Genomic DNA, 10,580 nt, shown 5'->3' with positions numbered 1-10,580 from the left:
TACTTTCTGCCATGGCCCTTGCAACCAAGAGAGCTGAGAGATATTTTCACCCACCTAAAAAATTACGCTTTGGGTCTGTTCGTTTGTTTTATTTTCATACTACTACGGTACATGGTGCTTTACAAATTCTGGAAGGACGGTTCCCCTACCCCAAGTGGCTTACAATCCAGCCACTGACCCAAGGGAGCCAGACAAAGAAAATTCTCTGCATATTATGAATATGTATAATTGGTAAAATATTCAGCAAATGAGGCAGTGCATGGTTTTGGGGGGGATGACGGAGGAGTGGAGGAGAGAGACACCAAGGAATTACATACTCCTTCCACCCTGCTGTATTTTGTTCCAACTGAATGCCCAGGTATTTTCTGCTTCTGAACGAACATTGGTCTTTGCTTTGTTGTTCCCTGCTCCATGAGTGGGGAGCAAAAAGCGTAAACGATCACTTTTCCAAATACAGTAGTGAAACCTGCTTTAATGGGCATACCTTTGGCAAACAGTCTCTGGCCAGCCTGCAACCAGCAGCAGCAGCAGCAGCAGAAATGTCCTATTTGCAGAAGCACCAACCTTGTGCCAGCCTTGCTACCCGCTTAGCTCTTAAGCAAAGTCTTAAAGAAGCTGGTGAAGTCCCCACTAGCAGCTTGCTCCTTGTTTCTTTCCTGGCATCAGCAGAGGGTAGGCCCCAGGGGCTTGACGACGACAATGCTGGGCTTTTCTAGCTGTGCAGTTTCTCAGCCAGTTCACCCATCAGGCCCTGGATGTCGCAGACAAAACGGTACACGTAGCGCTGTCCGCTGGTCTTGTGAATGATGTTCTTGTGATAGTAGTAGCGCAAGCCACGGCTGAGTTTCTCGTAGGTCATGCGGGGCTTGTTCTTCCTCTTGCCCCAGCGCCTCGCCACCTGCCCGTAGTTGAGAAAGAAGAATGGGATGGAAGGCAGCCCCCAAGCACTGCGTCAGTGTAAAGATCACAATAGCCAGAGACCTGTTGCATGTTGAGTTTGCAGCTGAACGTGTTGTGCTACAGCGGTCTTGGCATACCTATAACCTTCTAGCTGTTTTGGATTACAATTCCACCAACTCTCCAGCCAGCACATAGTCTGAAGTAGCTGGAGGGCACCCAGGTTGGCAAAGGCTGCCTAGTGAGATGATGGCATCTACTTTCCGTACAGCTGACAACAGCTGGAGACCCACAAATTGCTCCCCTGTGATGTAGCCAGGTGGGGGCATAGCTATTTTCTACTCCTCGAGCGTAGGACTCGAACCAATGGCTTCAAATTATAAGAAAGGAGATTTTGACTAGACATCAGGAAGAACTTTCTGACAGCAAGAGCTGTTCAACCGTGGAACGTTCTCCCTCGGGAGGTGGTGGGCTCTCCTTCCTTGAAGGCTTGTAAGCAGAGTTTAGGGGGCCACCTGTCCTGAATGCTTTAGCTGGAATTCCTGCATTGCAGGGGGTTGGGCTGGATGACCCTTGGGGTCCCTTCCGACAGTGCAATTCTATGAACCCTATCTCCCATTCCTGTATGATACACAGGTTTTCAAAAAACTATGTATGATACACAGGTTTTGAAAACTATTGATGGGTAGGGTTGCACCTAAGGGTTAGTGTACCTGAAGGAGCATCTCCACCTCCATCATTCTGCCCGGACAGTGAGGTCCAGTGCCAAGGGCCTTCTGGCGGTTCCCTCGCTGTGAGAAGCCAAGTTACAGGGAACCAGGCAGAGGGCCTTCTCGGTAGTGGCACCCGCCCTGTGGAACAACCCTTCCACCAGATGTCAAAGAGAGAAACAGCTACCAGATTTTTAGAAGACATCTGAAGGCAGCCCTGTTTAGGGAAGCTTTTAATATTTAATAAATTATTGTATTTTAATTCTTCTGTTGGAAGCCGCCCAGAGTGGCTGGGGAAACCCAGCCAGATGGGCGGGGTATAAATAATAAATTACAGTGGTACCTCGACTTACAAACAACTCGACAACCGAAATTTTCAACTTACGAATTGGGGTAATGGCTGCACGCTTACAAATTACTCAACACCCGGGGGGGAAACTGCAGCGGTTTTAGATAGGGACTTTTTGACTTATGAATTTTTAGGTAGGGTTGCGACTTACAAATTTTTCCGTTTTCAATGCATTCCTATGGGAAATTGTGTTTCCAATGGCGTTTTTCGATTTACGAATGTTTCGACTTACGAAGGTGCCTTCGGAACGGATTAAATTCATAAGTCGAGGCACCACTGTATTATTATTATTATTATTATTATTAATGTTGTTGTTGTTGTTGTTGTTGTTATTATCCTCATCATCATCATCATTGTGACGTTGGCCCCCACCAAGGGGGTGTAAAAATCACACCACTCTGGCTCGGATCCTGCCAGGCCATCCACATGCTCTCCTTGCCAAGGGTTCAAGGGAGCCTTGGTACACCTCTGTTGATGGGAAAGGCATGGGAGGAGTTTCCCCACTTGTGGGTTAAGTGCCACTCCTTCCATTCACATACGAGCCTCACCTCGTGGGGGTCGCAGAGTTTGAACTCCCAGTCGTTCCCCGTCCAGCGGATGAAGGCCTGGCAGGAGCCATCTTGGAGCAGCTCCAATAGGAAACGCCACAGCTGGATGGGACCGGAACCTGTCCAGGAAGAAGCAAGGAGTGTTGGTGGTATGCAGGGCTTCAACGGAGCCAGTGGCATAGCGTGGGTTGCCAGTGCCCCAGGGCAAGGCAAGTATAGAGCCCCCTAACCTGTGGTTCCTGTCAGGGCTGGGCGGTGGTGATTTTGGTGGGGAAGGGTCTTCTCAGCAGGGAGAGGGAAGTTGGGGAGGGGACAGCAGTGGCAGCTGCTGCTGCCACCACTGCTGCTGCTGCTGTTGTTAATTTCATGAATTTTTTACACCGCTTGATCGTTTTAAACCAGCAGCGGCCTGGTTGCTGTCTACTTTTGCCTGCTGGCGTCCCATTGTCGGACCCCAATTTACACAGTGTTTTTCTGGGAATCGTTGGAAGGTGTTTACAAGATTAAATCAAAGCTACAAGCATAACAATAAAATGGCGATTAAAAGCTGTTGCTGGAATCACACAGGTAGCAGCACATCAAGCCGAATAAATTGAAGGGAGCAGATTTAAATCTGCTGATTTCCCCACCCCCCTCTCCAGGTTTTAGAGCCATGCACACAAAAAGCCTCCAGCAACGCAGCAACCTTTTTGAAGACCTCTGCAAGCCAAAAGAGGAGGACCTGGACTGACTTTTCCAATAGTTTGAAAGCTATGGAACAGCCTCCGAAAAGGCCCTGTCTCTGGTTTCTAGTATTGATGGGAAGGGCAGAAATCTTTCCAGACTCTTACCTGTCCGTTCCCTATGGGACACGTTGGTGACACTGGCCTCTGCCCAATCCCTTGACTCCTTTTTCCTCTGGGTTCTGACTGGAGGGCCACACCGACATGAATCGCATTCCAAGGGGGTCAGTTGGCTGACGACAGCGGGGCCAGATGTCTTTCTCCAATCACGGGATGTCACAACCCCCAATAACTCTTGTTCTAGAGGGGAAATTATGGAACAACGGAGTTGTGAGGGTAGACTTGAAAGCATGTGGAAGATGCCTGATAAAGTCATAGAGGTTTGTGAAGGGCTCAACATGCGTTAGGGCTTCTGTGCATCTCATGGTGTAGCCAAGGGCGGAAGGCAGGCAGGCAGCTGCCCCAAAAAATCATTAAAAATCAATACAAATCTGAGTTTCTGCCCCCTAACAAAAGCCCGACCCACCACCACCACCAAATCCTGGCTACAGCCATGGTGCCTCTATCTACCTTTATCCTCTTTCTAAATCAGAAATGGGCCATAGCATCTGCTTTGCATGTAGAAGGTCCCAGGTTTACATCTCCAGTTAAATTGATCAGGTAGCAGGTAACAGGGAAGACATCAACCTGAGATTCTGCAGGAACACTTCCAAATCAGAGTAATATTGGGCTAGGTGCAGTGTGAACCACATTGAACTAGAGAAGCAGTGTGATTGTATCCCGCTTAGTTTTATTCAAAGCAGACACATTGAAATGAACGGAAACTAAATCACGTCCATTCATTTCAACAGGTTCTCTTCTGAGTAGGACTAGCCTTGACTACAACGGCTACCATATGTTCTCCTTCCGCTATCAGAATACTAGATATCAATTGTTGCTGGCAATCAGAGGAGAGGAGTGAGCTTTGACCATTGTGAAAACAGGATGCTGGATTGGATGGGCTACTGGCCAGATCCAGTAGGGCTTCTTTCATTCTTACATTGCTGCAGACAATGCAAACTGTTTAATGAGCCTGCAAGATTCAGCTTTCCGTCCTCCGGAATCCTCTGCTTCCACGCTTCTTTCAGAACATACGGACTAGAATCGCCTTGTAGGATCCGACCAAATATCACCCATCTAGGCCAGGATCCCACAATGGCCAGCCAGATGGGTTTCTGGGACACCCAGTATCAGTGCATGAAGCCAACAGCCTGGCATGCCTACCTGGCTCTTGCTGTTCCGGCTGACCTCCAAGCAGAGGCTGAAATGAGGGCCGTTGCTCTTCAGGGGAGCAGCAGCACAGAGGAGAAGACGAGGCCTGAGACACAGGGCTAACATATGGGGTGCCTTGCAGACTCGTGGGGCCACTGTCCTGATAGGCAAGCCTAGAATCTGAAGGCAATTGAAGGAGAAAGAAACATCAACAGGAGGGGCAACCGCTATCTGACCACTTATCTCACCACACACCAGGGAGCGCTGGCCCTCCAGGTGTGGCCTCCCATTATTGTTGGCCACTGGCTGGGGCTGATGGGAGTTGCAGGCCAATATCCTCTGGAGTAGGGGTCAGCAAACTTTTTCAGCAGGGGGCCGGTCCACTGTCCCTCAGACCTTGTGGGGGATCGGACTATATTTTGAAAAAGAACATGAACGAATTCCTATGCCCCACAAAAAACCCAGAGATGCATTTTAAATAAAAGGACACATTCTACTCATGTAAAAACATGCTGATTCCCGGACCGTCCGTGGGCCAGATTGAGAAGGTGATTGGGCCGCATCTGGCCCCCGGGCCTTAGTTTGGGAACCCCTGCTCTGGAGGATCCCCGTTCCTGTTTTGCACCTACAGCCAGGATCTGGGACAATGTGAAGCAAACATCCCCATAGCATGCAGAGAAAAACTAACTCCACATACAACATACCTGGAAGCATAAAACAAGCTCCCTTGTTGTATGTACCATGATTTCGGGACTCTGGAAATTTGCCAGGTTCCGTCTTTATTTGCCCATCTGCCAGCAGATGCCAACATCCTTTATATATATATATAATTTCAAGCTAGCTTTTGAACAGCAATTGCTGCTGAAGTCTTAAAGCCTTTGCCTCTTGTTACCTAAACATCTGGTCACTGTTGTAATTAATGGGTGACTTATGGCACCGTTATTGGTTTTGTGTGAGTGTGTGTGTATTACAGTAAGATCCTTTGATTATTTTGTAATGCATAGAAATGAAACATTTGCCAATCTGGTCTGAACCTAGAACCACAGAGGCAGAAATGACCCGAGGCAGAGACAGCCGGTGTGGTGCCTGCCAGATGTTGCTGGACCAACTCCCACCATCCCTAACGATCTAACCATTGGTCAATGTTTGCTGGTGCTGATAGGAGTTGTAGTTCAACAACATCTGGAGGGCACCTGATTCTCCCTGCTCTGATGTGTCCCAAACTTCCTAAAACTGCCTACAGAGCCATATCTCTTTCCTCCTGCACAGTAGCCTATAACCAGGGGCGGAGCTTCATGCTCCGGCACCAGGGGGCAGAGAGCAGGCGGGGGCATGGCTGGCACGCGTCCCAGGGGTGTGGCACCTGTCCTGGGGGCCCGCCGCCCGTCCTGGGGGCATGCTGCGCCGCCTGCGGGGAGCCGCGAAGGCACCTCACCGGGATTGCGCTGCTGGGGGCAGTGCGCTCCCCCCACCCCCCTCTTCCTCCGCCAGTCCCTATAACTTACCACTTTCATACAGTGCACTGTAATCCAGGCAGGTAGAAGAGACCTGTGTCAATTCCATTGCCGCATTTGTGTACTCAGGAAAGCCTAGAAAAGAAATGGGATAATTATTAGACTTGTTAGTTGCTTGCCGCTGCCCAAAGGGTCTCCAAGCAACTTACAACATGTGGGTCCCACCTGCAATACACATTTACAGCAGTATCATACCACTCTGAACAGACATGGCTTCCGCCCAATAATTCTGGGAATTGTCATTTGGATGCTGAGAGTTGTTAGGTGACCCCTATTCCTTTCACAGAGTTCTCTAGGAAGAGGGATTGGTTGTTAAACCACTCTGGAAATTGTACCTCTGTAAGAGGAACAGAGGGTCTTCTGTAAGAGGAACAGCCTCTGTAACAAGCTACAGTTCCCATGATCCTTTGGGGAAGCCACGTTGTTGTTCTTGTTGTTGATGTTCTTGTTCTTTCTGTTATTTGTACCCCTCCCACCTGACTGGGTTGCCCTAGCCAGTATGGGCAGCTTCCAACATATACTTATAAATGTTTACGTGGTATGATACTGCTTTAAATCGATAGTGCAGATGAGGCCTTTGAATCCATCAACATCTGGAAGGTCACAGATTCCCACGACTTTCCAGTGTGGCTGATGCAAAGGTCGGGATATGTTAGTGATCACACGCACAGGGATATCATTTACCTTTCAAGCCCAGCGTGTGATGGAACGGCATTTCCTTCTCAAACCCTTCAAGCTCAGCTAGGTAACTCCCACCGGTCCAACTTGGGAGCGTCTGATCCACCTCATTTTCTGGCAAAAACCAGGAATCTACAGCGCTGAAGTCTTCCTCTTGGAAAACCTTCCTGTAATCTTCCATGTAATCTTGATGCAGGCGAGAAATAAAGAGAAAGAAGTAAGGGCATCAGACTTTCATTCGAAAACACTTTTTTTCGTAGGGCAAGGACAAGGAGGTTGAAACCTTCCAGGTATTCCCGGCCTACAATTCCTATCATCCCTCAACCATTGGCTGTGCCAGAAGGGGCTGATGGGAGTTGGAGTCCAAAAAATATCTGGAGGCCCGCAGGATAAACAAAATGGTACACAAAATGGCTGCACAAAATGGTACAAGAGCTAAAGCTGGCTTGAAAGAAATGGTGTCTACATTCATCCCAAGGCTACCCCTTAATGCCAGTGTACTGGAAGAAGCAAAGATTGCCAGTGTCCAAGCAATGATTCTGCAACATCAACTTCGTTGTACTGGTCATGTTGTGCGGATGCCTGATTATCGTCTTCCAAAGCAACTACTCTATTCCAAACTTAAAAATGGAAAGTGTAATGCTGGTGGTCAACAAAAAAGGTTCAAAGACCCTCTCAAGGCAAATCTTTTAAACACTGACAACTGGGAAACACTGGCCTGCGAGTGCTCCAGTTGGAGAACAGCCTTTACCAAAGGTGTCATGGGCTTTTAAGACACTCGAACTCAGGACAAAAGGGAGAAACGTACTAAGAGGAAGGCAAACCATCACCATGATCAACTCCCACCCAGAAACCTATGTCTTCCTTATGGAAGGATGTGTGGATCCAGAATTGGCCTCCACATTCACTTAGGGACTCATTGTTAAAACCGTGTTTATGGAAGTCAATCTTACTCGGCTACAAGTGATCGCAGAAGAAGAAGAAGAAGAAGAAGAAGAAGAAGAAGAAGAAGAAGAAGAAGAAGAAGAAGAAGACACCTGATCACACAGGCTTTGCACAAAGGAAGCCACCCAGAGTTGCTGGAACAACTCAGTCTGATGGGCAGGGTATAAATAATGAATTTATTGTTATTGTTATTGTTATTGTTATCTGCAATAGACTAGCCTTGTCTGTTCTGACTGGCAGTAGGCTCCTTAGGATTTCAGCCAGAAATATTTCCAATTATTTGTGAATTCATCCTTTTGAACTGCAGGTGGCAGGGATTGAACCCAAGTCCTTCTGCAAGCAAAGCATGTGATCTATCACTGAGCTATACATCTCTCCCGGAAATTTCTTAAGATAAAGCCTCCTGCTTTCCCCCCAGCATTGATGCCTAGAACTGGCAACTCCACATGCAGTGGCTCTGAGTGACCACCCAGCCACATGAGAACAATGTGTGTACACAAGTGTACACACCTTTGAAAGTGAAACCACTTTCAAACTACTCACTACCACCTCAGGGGGAATAAAAACCCTGGCTCTGCTTTAACGTCTTGTCCTCTGAACGCTTCCATTTGCATTATACAAAGAAGCACCGTTTTAGGATTCTCGTTACGTTGTGCTCTGTGGTTTTCTGAATGATGCCCAATAATGTGTTCCAAATACTGTACATTTAATCTCAGTGAATGACTAGTAGTACATGTTAATAATGCCCACTTAAATTCTTCTACATCTCCAGCCATTTATATTAACTTTATAATTTTGTCTTAATTTATAAGGGATAAGATGGCACTGATATATAGTTCTGAAGACATTTTCTTTAAGGTTGGAACTTCCTAGCAAAAATGTTAAAGAACCAGTTCCATTCTTCTTGTGCTAAAGATACACACACACACACACACACACACATACACATACACACACACAAACACACGAAAACTGCTCAGAAGCCATTATGGCAGGCAAGTGGTATTATTATATATAAATGTATTATTATTATTATTTCAACTACTACTACTACTTATCCTAGGGAGCATTATCTGTAACTTTCAACATTCACTTGCAACCATTTTGATAATTCATGGCTTCATTGACAGTGTTGCTTCACTTTTGCATCTTACATTTTCTTAAAAATATGTTTGTTTGTGTTACTTTTGCATAAAACTTTGCATTTAAAAAAATCTGTGGGGCTACTGCCGTTGACTTCGAGCATTTTCTTAAGTGATGCTGAAGAGACACACAGAATGTCATCATCATCATCATTATTTATCTGTATTATTTATCTGTAGGCCACTCTTCATCTGCAGAGCTCAGGGGGGTTCACAGCATGAAAATACAAGATCAAAACCCAAAACAAAGACAAACCAAACCAATAGCCCCACCCCTACCCAAAAACACATTTAAAAAAGGCTATAGCATCATGAATTTGATTAATGCAGGATAGAAAGAGAATGGCTCTCTCTCTATCTTTTAACCAATGCATACTTTACATCAAGCGTAGGGAGCCTGCAGCCTTCCAGCTGTTGCTGGACTCCAACTCCCATCAGCCCCAGCCAGGATGGCCAAAGGTCGGGAGTGATGGGAGTTGCAGTACGACGACAACTGGAAGAGCATCTGCTTTGCATGCAGAAGGTGGCTGGTAGGTTGGGCTGGGAAGGTCCCTTGGCTGAAACCCTGCAGGGCTGCTACCAGTCAGTGTAGACAACACTGATCTAGGTGGACCAATGGTCTGACTCAATAAAAAGCATTAGTCCTTTACTTTGGCATGCCATAGGTGGGAACTGTAGGAATGACTAAAATGAAAAAAGCTGCTTAAGTTCATTTATTCATTTGAGTTATTCTTTAAAATAAAACACTCTAAAGCAACACCCAACAGCACAATCCTACACATAGGCACTGAGAAGGAAGTCCTACAATCGTTGGTACGGGGCTGCAGCCAACATGGTTAAGGGGTTAGTGTGGAAGGAAGGGAGAAGCTCTTACCCGACAGTTCCACCTCTGCTCCAGTCGGGACCATTTGCAAGGGTGGCTCCCTCCAGCACTGGTGCCAAGGATCCATGTCTGCAATCTATTTAAATTGATGTAGATCTGAATTGAGCAGAATTTTTTTATATTTTTAATGAAAGAAGTATTAAAACTAGGCAAAAGTAAGGCAGATATAATAATAAACAGTTGAAACAACAATAGCAAAAAAAGTTCATATTCTAATACAATCAGATTGCAGTATGATTTTTTGCTTTCCTTCTTATTTGTGAATATCTGGACTTGCCATCATAGAATTTCAGAGTTGGAAGGGACCACAAGAGTCATCTAGTCTAACCTGCTTTTCTGCAGGAATCTTTTTGCCCAACGTGGGGCTCGAACCCACAACCCTGGGATTAAGAGCCTCATGTTTTAAGGTTAAAGTATGGCAGATGTGCTGCTCTGAGCCAAACCACTGATCCACCTTAGCCCGCTAAGGGGCAGTGGCCCTCCCTGATCTGGTCAGCAGTGGGTTTTCCAGAGACATGAGAGCCTCTTACTGCAAATGCCAGTTACATGGAACCTGAAACCTGTAGTACGAATGTGCAGCGAGCTGCTGCCTCTCTTTCCCTGCTCACAGGCATCACCTCAGCATTAGTTAGGAATCTACCTTGTACGGAGTCTGACTATTGGTCCATTTAGCTCAGCATCCTCCAGGGATGCTGCTGGACTCCAACTTCCATGATCCGCAGCCAGTCAGGGACAATGCAAGTTAGAGTCCAGCATCACCTGGAAGGTCAGAGGTTCCTGGTCCAGCAGCAGCTCCCCAGGGTTTCAGCCAAGGACCTTCCCATCCCTTGCTGGAGATGCCAGGGATCGAACCTGGTACCTTCTGCACATAGAGCATGTGCTTTTTGCCACTGGGCTATGCAGGCTACTCACCTCTTTGCTGCGTTCTAGGATAGCTGACC

General features: G+C 46.9%; 1 protein-coding gene across 1 annotated transcript; it reads right to left on the bottom strand.

Moving 5' to 3' along the window:
* Nucleotides 1–136: 136 nt before the first annotated feature.
* Nucleotides 137–9,706, bottom strand: ETV2 (ETS variant transcription factor 2). Its single transcript, XM_035118724.3, has 7 exons — nt 9,631–9,706; nt 6,676–6,855; nt 5,983–6,066; nt 4,490–4,657; nt 3,335–3,526; nt 2,505–2,623; nt 137–898 (listed from the first exon to the last, which is right to left on the bottom strand). Exons 1-7 carry the CDS (start codon nt 9,704–9,706, stop codon nt 713–715), a joined length of 1,005 nt encoding a protein of 334 aa, XP_034974615.3. The 3' UTR covers nt 137–712.
* Nucleotides 9,707–10,580: the final 874 nt, after the last annotated feature.

Source organism: Zootoca vivipara, chromosome 6 (genome assembly GCF_965207765.1).
Source record: "Zootoca vivipara chromosome 6, rZooViv2.hap1.1, whole genome shotgun sequence".
Classification (NCBI taxonomy): domain Eukaryota; kingdom Metazoa; phylum Chordata; class Lepidosauria; order Squamata; family Lacertidae; genus Zootoca; species Zootoca vivipara.
The sequence above is the reverse complement of the archived record's forward strand: the minus strand, read 5'-3'. Positions and strand labels throughout refer to the sequence as shown.